General features: G+C 44.8%; 2 protein-coding genes across 4 annotated transcripts in view; both read left to right on the top strand.

Annotated features, from left to right (window-relative positions):
• The window catches only part of KLHL12 (kelch like family member 12), a 34826-nt gene extending 27186 nt beyond the window's left edge, over positions 1 to 7640 (top strand). For 2 of the 3 annotated variants that reach the window (XM_077772120.1, XM_077772119.1), the window contains 6 exons: positions 550 to 656; positions 1962 to 2157; positions 2825 to 2983; positions 3304 to 3402; positions 3753 to 3939; positions 4121 to 5657. In XM_077772120.1, the coding sequence (XP_077628246.1) occupies positions 550 to 656; positions 1962 to 2157; positions 2825 to 2983; positions 3304 to 3402; positions 3753 to 3939; positions 4121 to 4247 (875 nt within the window). In that variant the 3' untranslated portion in view covers positions 4248 to 5657. Of the gene's footprint in view, positions 1 to 549; positions 657 to 1961; positions 2158 to 2824; positions 2984 to 3303; positions 3403 to 3752; positions 3940 to 4120; positions 5658 to 7373 lie in introns of those variants that run through there. The other variant, XR_013337077.1, reaches the window with a different exon arrangement.
• A 213-nt stretch (positions 7641 to 7853) lies between these two features.
• Positions 7854 to 15680, top strand: RABIF (RAB interacting factor). Its single transcript, XM_077772121.1, has 2 exons — positions 7854 to 8241; positions 14984 to 15680. The coding sequence occupies exons 1-2, from the start codon at positions 8116 to 8118 to the stop codon at positions 15227 to 15229; spliced, it is 372 nt and encodes a 123-aa protein (XP_077628247.1). The 5' UTR covers positions 7854 to 8115; the 3' UTR covers positions 15230 to 15680.
• The last annotated feature ends 730 nt before the right edge of the window (positions 15681 to 16410 follow it).

Genomic DNA, 16410 nt, shown 5'->3' on the forward strand with positions numbered 1-16410 from the left:
AACTTTCCCTCCCCCCCCCCCCCCCGCCCCTCCCCCACTCATGCTCTGTCTCTCTCTGTCTCTCAAAAATAAATAAAAACACTGAAAAAAAATTTTTTTTAAATCTACCTTAAACCACAACTCTTCACTTTCTTGAGGCAAGGTTAGGAGAGTGTTCTTTCCCCATTACAGAAAACTCCCATTTTGAGTTTTACAGGCTGAGAAGGGCAGGGAGCTCCTTTAGTCCCCTACCTGCACTTAGAATCTCATTTATTATGTCAGCCAGAGTCATCTAGGTAGGTTGGAATGGTGTGGTGTGTTCAAGTTTGCCTTCTGGGGTTTTAATATTGGCCTGAAATTTTAATTTCAGAGGTCTAGGTCTTTAAGAGCTAGAGCCTCAGAAAGAAATAATTTCCTGTTAGGCAGACTTATGACAAGTTCCTATTTCAGATTGCTTCTCTGGGCCACATAAAACAAAACCCTACAACTGTTTCTACCTATGTTTCCCCATGAGTAGTTTCCCAGCTTGGGATGGTGAAGTAACCTATCTTTGTCTCTCTTTTTCTTCAGGAGCCAATGAAGTGCTTCTGGTGGTTGGGGGCTTCGGAAGCCAGCAGTCACCCATCGATGTGGTAGAGAAATATGACCCCAAGACGCAGGAGTGGAGCTTTTTACCAGTAAGTAACGGTGGAACCAGTCATGGGGAAAGAGTTTAAATGTCCTTAGTCCCTGATTCTAGATCATACCTAATCCAGCCTAAAAGTAGCAAAACCTAGTAATAGTATGATACTCCTTACAACAGTGTCATGTACATGGTAGGTTCTAAATCAATCAGTCCATCATTATTGACCATTTAGATTAGAAGAGTTCAGAATTATCAATGCCTCCCCCTTCCAAAAGAAGAGAAATATCAATGGCCCTGTGTGAAATTAAACTTCCGTGGCCCACCACTATTTCAGCACCTTCCTGAGCTGTCTGTGTAACTCCCAGCATGCTCCATTGTTATACTCTGTTAAGCTAAACTCTGTTAAATCATTTTTTTTAATTTTTAAAATTTATTTCTGAGAGAGACACAGTGTGAGCAGGGGAGGGTCAGAGAGAGAAGGAGACGCAGAATCTGAAGCAGACTCCAGGCTCTGAGCTATCTGTCAGCCCAGAGCCTGACGCGGGGCTCAAACCCATGAACCATGAGATCGTGACCTGAGCTGAAGCTGGACACTTAACCAACTGAGCCACCCAGGCGCCCCTATTAAATCATTTTAAATTGAACTAATGTTCACTTGAAGTCAGAAGTTTATATCTTTCTCCCTTTGTGTGTCTCTGTTTTAGTGCTGGATGAACAATAATAATTCTGAGAACATGGGAATCTTTTAATCAATTCTCCTAACCTTTAGGATATTGGAAAACTGGCCCTTTGATTAGCAGTTTGGGGATACTTTTCTACTTTATAGAGGGATATCAGTCTTTAGCCCAGTGGAACAGGAGGAAAGCAGATACTGGATAATAGAAAGACAGTAAACTTTTTGGAAGCCTTGGAGTGAGGCAAATGTGGAGAAGGGTTGCATCTTTAAAAGCATCACAACAGGGGCTCATGGGTGGCCCACTCGGTTAAGCCTCTGACTTTGGCTCAGGTCATGATTTCACATTCGTGGGTTTGAGCCCCGCATTGGGCTCTGTGCTGACACCTCAGAGCCTGGAGCCTGCTTTGGATCCTGTGTCTCCCTCTCTCTCTGCTCCTCCCCCTCTAATGCTCTGTCTCTGTCTGTCTCAAAAATAAATAAAACGTTAAAAAAATTTTTTAAAGCATCACAACAAGCAAGAGGGTTTGGAGGCCACTTGAGGGTAAACCACTGCCCCAAGGGTTCACGGCGACCAGGGAAGAAGGAGAGGTATATAGATAAAAACAGGAAGGTTAGCAGCAGATGAGGTCTAAGACTTGCATGACTGAAATGATTTGTACCTCTTCTCTCCTAAATCCATAGAGCATCACTCGTAAGAGACGTTACGTGGCCTCGGTGTCCCTACATGACCGGATCTATGTAATTGGTGGCTATGATGGCCGTTCCCGCCTGAGCTCAGTGGAATGTCTGGACTACACTGCAGATGAGGATGGGGTCTGGTATTCCGTAGCCCCTATGAATGTGCGACGAGGCCTTGCTGGAGCCACCACCCTAGGAGGTACGCTCAGTGTGCAGAGTGCTGTTTCTGTTTTGTTGGGGCTCGATCTTCACACCTCTCCTGTTATCTGAAAGGAGCATGAGGAGGTCCAATATTCCTTTCTGCTTGTGGAAATAGTAATGTTACCAAGGCTTTTCAATATTCACGGATGTTTCAACACTGACCACAGAGTTGGTAAATCAAATTCTGATGTACCGAGTGGGGAATTGGCACTAGTTGTATTTTGCAAACGCCACCTTTGAAGTCTTTGAATGCTTTTGAGGATTCCATCTTGCCCCCTTCTTTTTAGATATCTTGATTGTGATATCTTCCTTATCTATAAGACTTGATTGACTTATCTCATGACAAACACTTTGTTTTTGTTTCCAAACATTTAAAGGACTTGTGGGCAATTTGTAAGGAGAAGAGTTAATAGAAATCTCTCATCCTCAGGGTGCCTGGTTGGCCCAGTCAGTTAAGTGTCCAACTCTTGCTGTCGACTTAGGTCGTGATCTCACAGTTTGTGAATTCAAGCCCACCTCGGGCTCTGTGCTGCCAGCATGGAGCCTGCTTGGGATTCTGTCTCTCCCTCTCGCTGCCCCTACCCCACCTCAAAATAAGTAAACTTAAAAAATAAAAAATAAATCTCTCATCCTCTAATAGTCTGTGATTTATTCATTCTGAGCAGATATGATCTACGTGTCTGGAGGCTTTGACGGAAGCAGGCGTCATACCAGCATGGAGCGGTATGACCCAAATATTGACCAGTGGAGCATGCTGGGAGATATGCAAACTGCCCGGGAGGGTGCCGGACTGGTTGTGGCCGGTGGAGTGATCTACTGCCTAGGTATTCAGTCTGGGAGGCAAAGATGAGGAAACTTAACAGGTGGCACCCTCTGGGTGGGGGCCCCTTTCTGTCAAAATGAAGTTCCTAGACTTTTTTCAACTAAAACCCTAGTCTATCCCAATATCTTTTCTGTTAACTGGGATTATCTTTTTTGTGGAAGCAGAAATTAGGGTACTATCAGATTTTTCTTTGGATTACTGGAACTCTTAAAGGAGAACTGAAACTGTAAGAATTAGTTGAAACACTCTAAGAAAGGCACACTGGGAATGGGCATGAGGACTTACCTTTCTCTCTGAAGTGGTCTCTGCTTTGGTTTTCAGGAGGATATGATGGCTTGAATATTTTAAACTCAGTTGAGAAATATGATCCCCACACAGGACATTGGACTAATGTCACACCAATGGCCACCAAGCGCTCTGGTAAGACCAGTCATATCTAAGGGAGAGGATAGTAGACCATACTGACAAATCTTTATATGAGCAGCGGTGGTGCAGTCAAAGATAGGATATCAACGAATCAGAGTTGAATTGCTTTCTTCGGTGTACACTGAGAGTAAAACAGGAGTCCAGTTCCCTTCTCTTCTTTGCCTGTCTTTTCTCTAAACATAATGAAAATAAAAACAACTAGATTATTCTAGGCCTGTCTGGCTCTAGTCCGCATCTCCCTCCCACTCTAGAACACAGCTAGCCACCAGTGATCATGTTTTGTTGTTTGAATTCTAATCCTAAGCTTAGTAGTATTGATTTGCTATGCCGTTTCCCCCCCCCAGGTGCAGGAGTAGCCCTGCTGAATGACCATATTTATGTGGTGGGGGGATTTGATGGTACAGCCCACCTTTCTTCTGTTGAAGCATACAACATTCGCACCGATTCCTGGACAAATGTCACTAGTATGACCACTCCACGATGCTATGTAGGGGCCACAGTGCTTCGGGGGAGACTTTATGCTATTGCAGGGTAAGGATTTGGAAGCCAGGCTAGAGTCGTCGTGCATCCAGGACAACATGATCCAATCCAAATTTTTGGATCAAGACAGGGTTTGGGTTGGGGGAGACATCTCCAGTGGCATACTTTAATGTAGGACTGTATGGAAAGGAATAGAAAACTCATTTTCTTCTTTTGCTTCTTCCCCACTCAGATATGATGGGAATTCCCTGCTGAGTAGCATTGAGTGCTATGACCCTATCATCGACAGTTGGGAAGTCGTGACATCCATGGGAACCCAGCGCTGTGATGCTGGCGTGTGTGTTCTTCGAGAGAAGTGACCATTGTTGGAGCACCATCCAGAGCTAGTGACCAGTCCAAGGGACAGTTTACGGGAGAGTCAAGGATCCTTTCCAGAATATCTGTTTCTCGCTATGTGCACAGGGTGATTACAAGCACCAGTGCGGTGATGATTGTACTTATTTGACACACGCTCCACTTTGTGCTGGTAGTTGTTCCTGAGGAGGGTGGGTAACAGACACTCAAGGGAAGACCGTGCACACTCAATGGATCTGAGAGGCCACATCATCTCTCCTTCTGGTCCAGAGAGCACTTTCATGTGTTTGGGAGAATCTATATATATGTTGTGCCTCATGTATTTCAGAGAATTAAGGTGAGTATGACCTACTAGATGTGGGCAGTACCCAACCTAGATGACTGGAAGGCTACCAACTTGAGTAAATTGGTAAAATCCAAGTCTTGTTTTCCAGGAATAAAATCTTTCCTAGTCTGCAGGTAACTAGGGACAACACGATACCATTCTGGAGGATAACAGAGGGAAAAGCCCCCCTATCCAAATTTGGGGGCTTGGGAGAGAGATGTGGCATTCCCTTAAGGGACATGGTTGGTGTATCAGAACTGGGTTTAGAGTAAGGGAAGGAAACAGAGTTTGATGGAATGTGAGTGAACCTAGAACACCACTGAGGTATAACCTGGAAGACTTAAAAGGGTCTGTTATTGGAAGGATCTGTTAATTTCCCCATGGTCTTTCCGGGTGCTCATCTTGGCACTGCCTGACAGAGTAAGAATGAGCAAATTTTGGGATGGGCAGCAATGGAATAAATCTGGGAGTTCGGTATGCCTGGGAACAAACTAGAAGTACCTGTGATTTTACAATCGTCTTATTTCCTGCCAGGGCTCATCTATCCAGGGCAAGGTTTGCCTTCAGGAGGTGAGACACTGTCTTTCTGTGTTGAATCAAATACTACTACACTATTATACTTCATTACTATTTATTTGGGGATGGGGTGGGGTGGCAGCAGCCTAGAAATTCAGCTACCTGATTACTGCCCCATTCTTTTAAGGGCACACTTCTGCTAAGGAGTGGTTTTTACTGCTGTGTTTGGTACAATTCGTCCTTTTCTTACTATAAGGTTCCCTCACCTGTCCTTAATGTGGATTTTATTCTTCCCGGGACAGAATAATCAAGGACAACCAAGACTCTTGTTAGTTCCAGTCCCTGTTACCACCACTTGTGAATTTCTGAGCTACACTTCAAGGCTCCCCTGTATTATGGAGTGAAATTCTTGGCTTTGTGGGTATTGGGAGTGTGGGGATGTGGTAACCTAAACAAGGACGCACTTTCCCTTTATTCCGAATTCCATTTTTTCCTCGTTCCCTGAATTGTATTGACCTAAAGAGTTCGTTTCCTTTGTATTTTTTTAAGAAAATATTAAAAATCAGTGGTTTCAGATGGCTGTAAGAGAGTTTGTGGCTAACCGGTGGTGTCTTGGAGATGCTTGGAGGGACCAGGCAGATCGGCTGCATGTCCTTTCTCTTCAACCTGTTCGCCTTATGTGTTTACCAACGGGCTCTACTATGTTTCTCTGCGTAGCCACAGCTAAGAAGCAGCCCCTTCTACCCTTGTGGAGGGTAAAATATTTTACCTTCTTAGCAGTAAAATATTTACATAAATTTGCATATTTATTGACTCCACTCACTGAGAGTTTACTAGAAAACCAAACAGAATAAAGAGGAGTCAATCTTGAGCTCACTTAGTACCTACTTGAATTTTAGGGTTTTAGTCACTCCATTTCTTTCTCTAGTTGCTTTGATCTATGGCACATGACATAAACAGCTATGCAGAAGGCCTGCAAAGCTACAGAAATTCTGATATTCCCAGAGCAAAGGGAAGGGGGAGCCAAAGAGGAAGTTCTATTCACTGAAGCAGCCCTGCCAGCCTTCCCTCAGCAGATGGACTGTGCCTGCTGATCAAACCACTGCTATGAAACATGACTCATCCTATCTCAGGAAGCGATCCAGGGGAGGTGGGAAAGTGGGGGCACAGAATTGATGGCTCCTGGGCTATCTTTACTCCTGACTTAAGAGTTCTTACATGGCAGCCACAACTGAATATTCTGCACAAAACATCTACAACTCACTGCTGTCTTTCCCCTCTTCCAATCTTGCATACTCTTCTCGTGCACATATACAGAGGTATGCCTAATAGGGAGGCTCCTCCTGTTTTTCTAGCTCCCTTAGCTGGCAGCCAGCCACTTAGTTATCCAACCTCAGGAAACTCATTTATCTTGCGTCACCCCCATTACATACAGACATCAATTCACTTTGGGGTTATACATGATTTTATCTTTAATAGCTCCAAATACATTTCTATAATTGTATTCCCTCCACTACCCCTTAGTTCAAGCCTATATCTCTTACCCAGACTCATGGAGTAATAGCTTCCTGATGATCTTACCTCTACTCTTTTCCTGTCTTCCAGTCTAGCCCCTCCATTTTGTTATCAGTGTTCTTCCTTAATTACATGTAGGATCATTACAGTATTGACATAACAGCAATTTTTCAATGAATATTGAAAGTTATTTCTGGCCCCAAATTCCATAGATTCCCATTGCCTATATTATGAAGTTCAAATTCCTTAGCATGATTTTAGACCCATGGTGCTCTGGACCCACTCTACCATTCTGATCTTCCCTTCCTCTACTATTCTCTCTTCCCTCAGGTATAATGTCGTTCAGTGGACTACTAACCATTCTTAAATTTGTTCTCACCTTCATTCAAGTTCATTATCTGACATAATCTTGCTTTTCAGAGAAAAATCCTAGTCACATTTTGATGCCTAACTAAAATGTCACCTAGGTAAAGCCTTTTCTAACTCCCCAGATGGAATTATTCCCTAATCCTGGCTTCCATTTACTTTGTTCCCATGATTGTCTTTATCACTTGTCATTTGTTTTGGGTATGTCTTCCTGTTTAGACTGTTCTCAAATACAAAGTGCCTATTATCATTGTATCCTCAGGGTTTAGTTATATTACATAATTACTAAATGTTAAATTACTGAAGGACAAAAAGGAAGAAAAGCCTGCAGATGGGGATGGTGGGTAGATTAGACATTACCTATTCAAATAACTTAGTTCCCCTTCATATTCTTCCCTTGCCATTTCAGGATATTCACGGCCTAATGCACTAGAACTGATAAGCTAAGAGATCTAAAGATCAACCAAATGGAGTGAAAAGCATAGTGTGATGACAAAGAACAGTGGCTTTAGAGCCATGCCTGGATCTACGGACCCTGGAAACTAGCCTTTCTGATCTCTACCTTCCTCATTTGTTTCTAAAGCACTTCAGCAGGGTGTTTGCCACATAGTAAATAGTCGCTATGATTAGAACAGATATCAGCAATTAAAGCTTCTGGGCATCTTCTTCCAACACCGAAAAGGTACATGTTCCTCTAAGTAGTCTCTTGTTGAAGTAACCAATGTAGATAAAACTTGCTGATGTATAGCGTGGCCCCGATTCCCTTCACATTGCCTCCAGAAATGTTCCCATTCATTCAGACCAAATTCAAATCTCAGTAAATTGTACGGTCAACTTTAATGACTTCGTTACCCAGGTTTTGCTCAATATCTAAGAGAAGCCCAATGACCAGGTGAGTATGAAGACAGAGGATTTGTCACGTCTCAGTAAGTGACCCTGTCACAAAGCCAACAGACACTTAACCACTCCAGTAATGAATGAGGCGCCTGCGCAGTAGAACCCAGAGCGGGGGCAACGGACGCCTGCGCAGAGGGGGAGAGACCATGCGCTCCCCACCCAGTCTCTGAAAGCCGCGCCCGCGCAGTTCCGAAAAAGCCCGCAGAGACAGCGCCTGCGCGTTCGTGGTCGAGGAAGCTGTGGCGGTAGCGGCGATGGAACCGGCCGAGTCGCCGAACGAGTTAGTGTCAGCCGAGGGCCGAAACCGGAAGGCGGTGTTGTGCCAACGCTGTGGCTCCCGAGTGCTGCAGCCGGGGACCGCTCTCTTCTCCCGCCGGCAGGTACGGAGGCAGCTTGGAGGCGGTTCAGCCCCGCACGCTTTCCCACGGGGCAGAGGCGGAGCGTGTCCCAGTCCCCGCGCGCGGTTCCGGAGGCCGCGCCCCTCGTCGCTTCCGGGCTCCGCCTGAGGCTGCCCCCGCCGGAGTTGGGCAGCGGGATCGGGGCCCGGGGCCCGGCCCCACCCTAGGTCTGGGCCGGCCGGTGTCCCGGTCACCGCGGGCGCCGAGCGCGCTGGACGCTGCTCCTCCGCGTGCGGTGCAGGGCTGCGCAGGGACGCCGGCTTCCTCGGGGCCGGGGCCTGGNCATCCCACCGCTCCCACTCGTCTCCTTTCTGACGGGCTCCTCGCCGCCCCCAAAAGGAGCTCCGGAATCCACTTTGGTGTAGGAGTTGTGACAGATGACTCTCGTCACCTACTGGCTTTACCGAGGTACCGGTGGGACGCAGAGTTCCTCAAACGAATCAGACTTCCAGTGGGACAGACGCCTCAAGTCCTGAAAATCAGTTTCGAAGGGAGATTTCATTTTTATTTTAATCTTTGATTTTCTTCAAGTTAGAAATTTTAGGGGCGCCTGGGTGGCTTAGTCGGTTAAGCGTCCGACTTTTGCTTAGGTCATGATCTCGCGGTTCGTGGGTTCGAGCCCCGCGTCGGGCTCTGTGCTGACTGCCAGCTCGGAGCCTGGAGCCTGTTTCAGTCTGTGACTCCCTCTCTCTCTGACCCTCCCCTGCTCACGCTGTCTCTCTCTCTCTCCTAGAAATAAATAAAACATTAAAAAAAAAAAGCCAAGTTAGAAATTTTAATATTCCTTCCACTGCCATCATCCCAAAAAGAGTTGAAAGCAATTTTTATTTTACTAAACTTTGTCTTGAGGTATAACAATACCCTCAGGAAAGTGCAAGGTATAATCTCATTTTAGCCACGTGTGTACCCTCACTCAGAATTGTCTTCAAAAACAGATTCTGTCCTCGTGACCTATGACATTGGGAATTAGGTTTCAGCATAAGAATCTGGGGGGAACACAGCCTGTAACAGGGTGCTACTGGCCGCTAGTAGGTGGAAGCCAGGGACGCACCTAGCATCCTGCAGTGCACTAGACAGCGGCCCCAGGCCCCAGGCCCTGCAGCAAAGACTTCTCATCCCAAAGGGCCAGCAGTACCAAGACTGAGAAACCATGGCCTCCAGACTGCAAAGCACACCCACATCTATAATCGCAGTTGATCTCATGAAATTATTAGTATTCATACTCCTGGCCTATGAGGTCCTATATCCTATCCACTTCTGTATCTCCTGCCCTTAGATTGTGCACATAAGTAAGAACTTAATCGATATTTAGCTTTAAATAAATTAGTGAACAAAAGCTATCGGCCCAGTGTAAATAATGGAGTCACACGGGTGGAATGGATTAGTAGGTCACTGTTAGTGCGGCATGTGTTCTTTTTAAGTCCTATAATTGGTTTCACATATAAAAGGTTCATACCCTTTAACTTGGTACCTCTTGAAATCTTACCTCTGTGACAGAGGAATTTATAATGAGGCTGAATAGAGGTGGAGGGAATAGCAGTGTGATGTTTCATAGTTGTTAGAGAAAGTATGGTACGTGTGAGGAACTGAAAAGTTCAACTTGGGGGTGCCTAGGTGGATCAGTCGGTTGAGCCTCCGACTTCGGCTCAGGTCATGATCTCCGAGCTCCGCATGGGGCTCTGTGCTGACAACCAGCTCAGAGCCTGGAGCCTGTTTCAGATTCTGTGTCTCCCTCTCTCAGACCCTCCCCTGCTCATGCTGTCTCTCTCTCAAAAATAAGTAAAACATTAAAAAAAAATAAATAAGAAAAAAGTTAAACTTGGCCGGGCCTAGCTGAACAGTTCTCATTTGGGGTCTTTCATGTTCAGTCAGAAGGGTCATTTGAAACACTTTCTACCCTCACATGTCTGCTTGTGGCCTGGGAGGACTCGGACACCTGAGCACTGGCATAACCCCAGGGGCAGTGGGGGGGGGGGGGGGGCNAGTCTTTTGGTGGATCTCTCCCCATGGTCTCTCCATGTGGTGGCCTCAGGGTAGCTGGAACTCTTCTGTAGTAGCTGAAGGCTCCTGGAGCAAGTGTCCCCAGAGAAACCAGCGGCGTGGCCTTTTCTAACCTAGCCTGTGACCTCCACCACACTTGATTCCATTGAGGCCATCACGGTGGCTAGCCCAGGCTCAAGGCAAGAGACATGGACTCTATGTCTTGGTGGAAGGATTGTCAGATAATTTGTGGACATGTTTTAAAAGCACCACAAATATTTGCAGAAGGCAGAAAATTACAAAAAAAAAAAAAAAGTAGGGGTGCCAGGGGGGCTCAGTTGGTTAAGCATCTGCCTCTTGATTTCAGCTCAGGTCATGATCTTACGATTCGTGGGTTCGAGCCCCACATGGTGGGGCAGGGGGAGGAGGTAGGTGGCTGCCTGAGATTCTTTCTCTTTGCTCCAACCCTGCTCGCTAGCTCTCTGCACCCCTTTCACACAATAAATAAAAAGAAAATTACAAAAAAGTTAACAGAAGTTTACTTTGTATTGTAACAGTTATTTTCATCCATATTGTAGCATGCCTGCCAAGTTTTCTACAATGAGAATGGGTTTTTACAAAGAGAAAGAAAATGTTTTTTAAAGGGTACTGTTAACAGTTTTTGGGGGCACGTGGCTAGCTCAGTCACTTAAGCATCTGACTCTTGATTTTGGCTCAGGTCATGATCACCTCACAGTTCGTGGGTTCAGGCCCTACATCGGGCTCTGCACTGACAGCACAAAGCCTGCCTGGGATTCTCCTCTTCCTCTTTTTCTGCCCCTCCTCTGCTTGGTCGCGCACCTGTACTCTGTCTCTCAGAAAAAATTAAAAAAGGGTACTGTTAACAGTTCTTGAAAAAGCAAAAGGAGTTCCACTGAGAATCTCAGAGTTGTGGTATTCTACTTATCTCTGAGGAGACAGTCCAGGATTAGGGTACAGCCTAGGGTCGGGAGTAGTTAACCCACCTGGTCAGGGATGTAACTGGCAACTTTGGCCCCCAACCAGCTGAGTTAGCAGCCTCAAATTAGATATTAATTCCTTGATGTTCACCCCAGTAGTCTATCTAGAAAGCCTAATTTTATTCTAAATGTTACATTCCAGAACTGACTGTGCAATAGCATGAGTTGGGATCCATACACATACACCGTACACATACAGTATGCCTATATGTAGGTCTAGTCTCGTGGATCTGACTTACGGGAGTTAAATAAAAATGGGAATGTTGAGAAAGAGAGGGACCCAGACCCAGTATGACCCCTTGAATGAACGGTTAATAGTATTTCCCTTAAATCACTAATCAAGAGAGACTGCTGAGGTGGTGTTTTGCATTATAATTGGGAACAGTGGGAGGGAAGCTGATTCTCCTTTGTTGGATGCCTCCTAAGGGCTAATGCTTAGCCAGTGTTTGATTTTTTTTGGCTTAACATTTCACTCCCCTTACATTTAGTTAGGATGTTGATTCACACCTACAATACAGGCCAGATATATTTTTAGGGAAATTTAGGCCCATAGAAAGATACTGCTAGGATTGGAATCCAGGTTTCCTGGTTCCTGAATTTTGATTCCTCTTTGCCTCTGCTTGTTCCAATTTTCACTTAGTGTAAAAGCATTTGGGGGTTCCTTTAAACATTAGATGAGGCAAAAAAAGAGTGACTGACTTGGAATGACAGTATAACAGGAGGGTCTGTTCTATTTTGTGATGGCCTCAGATGAAGTCTCAGGGGACCCAGCATAGGGTGGTTGCAGAGATACCTGTTTTAGTAAGCCAGGTGCTTGGAAAATAGGGAGTAAAGCTCTGGATCAGTGCTCCCTCCTTCCTGTTAGGGATATCAACTGGCTACAGTATGGCCCAGAGGTCAGAAGTGCAAACTCAGGGTTTTTAAGACACAGTAGCATCTCTTGTGATTCCCTAAATGTAACGTTCAAGGAGAGGCTTGCTCATCCCTACCAGAGCATTTCCCTTGTATTTTGGACTAATGTCAGTCCAGTTTGTTTGTTTTTTTAATTTAAAAAAATTTGGGGCAGGGAGCACCGGGATCAGCCCAGTCAGCTTGATCTCAGCTCAAGTCTTAATCTCAGGGTCGTGAGTTCAAGCCCCACATTGGGCTCCACGCTTGGTCATGAAGCCTACTTAAAAAACAACAACAACAAAATCATTACAAAAATTATTTTTTGCTTTTATTTTGATTGCTGATGCCAGACTAGCTCACTGAGCCCATCCTATTTTATTAGAGTTTGGGGTTGCATTAGAAACATATCACAGGTGCATCATATGTTCTTTTCCACTGCTAGTGGGAATGCACACTGGTGCAGCCACTCAGGAAAACAGGTTCCTCCAAAAATTAAATAGAACTACCCTATGACCCAGCAATTGCATTACTAGGCACTTATCCAAAGGATACAAAAATGCTGATTCAAAGGGACACATGCTACCCAATGTTTATAGCAGCACTATTCCAATAGCCAAAGTATGGAAAGAGCCCAAATGTCCATCGACTGACGAATGGATAAAGGTGTGGTACATGGGCACCTGGGTGGCTCAGTTGGTTAAGAGCCCAACATCGGCTCAGGTCATGATCTCATGGTTTGTGAGTTCAAGCACCACATGGGGCTCTCCGCTCTCAGGATGGAGCCCACTTCAGATCCTCTGCCTCCCTCTCTCTCTCTCTCTCTCTCTCCTCTCTCTCTCTCTCTCTGCTCCTCCTCCACTTGCTCTCTCTCTCTCTCTCTAAAATAAATACAGACATTTAACAAAAAAAGGTGTGGTACATATATACAATGGAATATTACTCAGCTATCAAATAGAGTGAAATCTTGCCATTTACAACAATGTGGATGAAACTAGAGTGTATTATGTTAAGCGAAATAAGTCAGAGAAAGACAAATATCATATGATTTCACACATATCTGTAACTTAAGAAACAAAAGAGATGAACATAGGGGAAGGGAAGCAAAAAGATAAAAACAGGGAGACAAACCATAAGAGACTCTTAAACAGAGAGCAACTGAGGGTTGCTGGTGGGGGTAGGAGAATGGGCTAAATGGGCAATGAGTATTAAGGAATGCACTTGTTGGGATCAGCACTGGGTACTATATGTAAGTGATGAATCACTAGATTCTATTCCTAAAATCATTAATACACTATATGTCAACAAACTTCGATTTAAATTAAAAAAAACTTGATAGTATGTATGTTGAAAATCAATGCAAGAGAAAAAAAGGAAATTGTTATCTATGAAGAAAAAACTTATGAGAAAGAAACAGCCACAGTCCACTTCTTGGCTTTGAAGTAAATAATATTTTCATAGTCATAATAAAGTAAAAACTGGAAAAAAAAAAAAGTGTATCCTAGGGTGGAAAAGAAGTGTACTGGCGGTAGCCATTATGATGACAGCAGAGTAAGAAGCTTTGCTGGCATTATATCCCACAACACTGGGGCAGCCAGAGGTGTGCCAAGTAACCATATGGAAGAAATTAAAAGGGGTGTGTGTGCGTGCGCATGCGTACATGCACATGTGCCAGAGGCTTTCTCGTAGTGATTGGGAAGGCATGTTGATTTGTTGGTACAAGGACCCTTGAGATGCTATTCCAAATTCTAGAACTAGATTTTCCTTTTTAATGTTCTTTTGTAAGATAAATCCAGCATATACATTACCGTGATGGAATAGAGCAAAGCCAGATATCCTGTATTTATTCTTTTGACAAGTATTTGAGTTCCTGGTCTATACCAGTTACTACTCTAGGCACTGCAGATAGAGTAGTGAACAGGAAAGGTAAGCTCCTTGCTTTCCTGGGGCTTACATTCTAGTGGAGGGAGACCCATGGTAAATAAGCCAATAAATTAAGTTCAGAGAATGTTAAGTAACAAATAAAGAGGTTGTGGCATAAGGAAACTTTTGAGGGTGACGAATATGATTGTTATGCTGGTAATGATTTAACCATATATGCATGGGCCAAAACGCATCATATTGTATACTTTAAGTACGTATAGTGTATGTGTCAACTATACCTCAGTAAAGTCATTTAAAAAAATAAAATACAGAGACACCTGGGTGGCTCAGTTGGTTAAGCGACCAGCTCTTGGTGTCGGCTTCGGTCATGATCTCACACTTTGTGAGTTCAGACCCCACGGTGGGCTCTGTGCTGACAGCATGGAGCCTGCTTGGGGTTCTCTTTCTCCTTCTCCTACTCCATCTCTCTCTCTCAAAATACGTATGTAAACTTTAAAAAATATAAAATAAAATATAGTGGGCAGTATGGGAAGCTAATTCAGTTTGTTCAGTTAGAGAAGACCTCCTGAAGAGGTTACATTTGAGCTGAATATCAGGAAGGAGCTGGCCTTGGCAAGATCTGAGGGCAGGGCACACTTCTGTGCTTGAAGAAGGCAAGGCCAGTGTGGCGGGAGCATAATCACCTGGAGGGAGATTAGGAACAGGCAGGGCCTTTCCGGACCATGGTAAGGATAGCTGTGAGGCCAACTGAAAACAGCATGTTCTCTCTTTCATGTCTCTTAAGAATCAGGGCATGGGCTAGAGGCAACAGAGGAGCCACCCCGCATCCTAGTCTACAACTTAATGATCGGGCTCCTCATTTTGTTTTCATTCTAAGAAAGTGCCAGGGAGCAGTGTAATGTATAAGTGGAAAGGAGGCGACAACAGAACTGGCCAGTCAGCTTTTGCATTCTCTGTGTTCTCTTCCACTGCAGCTTTTCCTTCCTTCCATGAGAAAGAAACCAGCTCTGGCTGATGGCAGCAATCCTGATGGCGATCTCCTCCAGGAGCACTGGCTGGTAGATGACATGTTCATCTTTGAGAACGTGGGCTTCACCAAGGACGTGGGCAACATCAAATTTCTGGTGTGCGCAGACTGTGAAATTGGACCAATTGGCTGGCATTGCCTAGATGACAAGAACAGTTTCTATGTGGCCTTGGAACGGGTTTCCCATGAATAACTGAGGGGAGGGGGACTCAGCTCCACCCCCAACTATAAAAGCGCCTCCCCTCAAGAACTGGCATTTTACCTGATGTAACTGCTCTGCTGCCGCCTTCTCGGTACTAATGTAAATTATGAGTATCAACATGTCCGGTTGAACAGAGGGCTAATCCTGCTTCCTTAAAGCCTCAAGTGCATGCCTCTTGCATTGCTCATCCTGCATCCCACCGTCTCCTAGTCTTCCTCTCCCCGCAGTTGCAGGACACTGGAACACTTGCGCAAATGTGCTCTCATCCATCCCTGGCTTCCTGCCCGGGCTCTCTGACCCTGGGCTCCCTTGTCTCATGCTCTGTGAGAGCAGCATTCTCCTTTTATCCCAGATGACACATGACAGCTGATGCCCACGCTGCTGGCTGAAACTCCACCTTTTTCTCTCTCATTCAAGAAAGCATACAAGTATCTGAGAGTGATTTTGTCGTGTGGCCAACTTTATCTACAGTAATTTATTCTTTTTAAAAGTGTAACATTTATAAACATTAGTATTTAAACTACTAATCAGAAACACATTACTTCGGGCACACCTCTAATACCATGTTTGAGAGCTGAGCCTCTACGTTGATAGTGACTTTTTATCGTGAAGATGAATATGGCCCATCTTCCCTTCAAATCTTGATATGGTTTCTCTTTATATTAACCTGTAAGTTGAGAATCAGATTTTCAACCCTATCTGGCAGCCACCCAAGGAAAACTCAGCTCTGGCTTAGAATTACAGAGGAGGATGTGGGGTATAGGAGGGACAGGCCTTTGCCATCTTATACGTGACTTATAGGTTTGCCTTATTTGGACGAGTAACTCTTCCTTTGTTCTTAGGGAAGACTTCTCTAATGGATAGTGTCATCATTTACCGAACCTACTAAGCATGGCCCTCACAGAGTTTTGGTTCATTTGGAATCTCTATCTACCAACCCAGAACACAAACTTTCCATCCAAAAGCCACTATTTCTATAGCTGTAGGGTTGCTCTAATAGTTCAGTGTTAGCAGACCTGTTTAACTCTTCAATATGATTGTCAGTTCTGTCCTCTCTCTTCTGAAGTGACTCCACTTTAGAAAGAGTCTCTATGACCAGGTCTCACGTAGCCTCCCATCAGCCCTACCTGCTGGAAGATGGAGGAGACTCTGGAATTGAAATAAGGACTAAA

Source organism: Crocuta crocuta, unplaced genomic scaffold (assembly GCF_008692635.1).
Source record: "Crocuta crocuta isolate KB4526 unplaced genomic scaffold, BGI_CrCroc_1.0 scaffold318, whole genome shotgun sequence".
Lineage (NCBI taxonomy): Eukaryota > Metazoa > Chordata > Mammalia > Carnivora > Hyaenidae > Crocuta > Crocuta crocuta.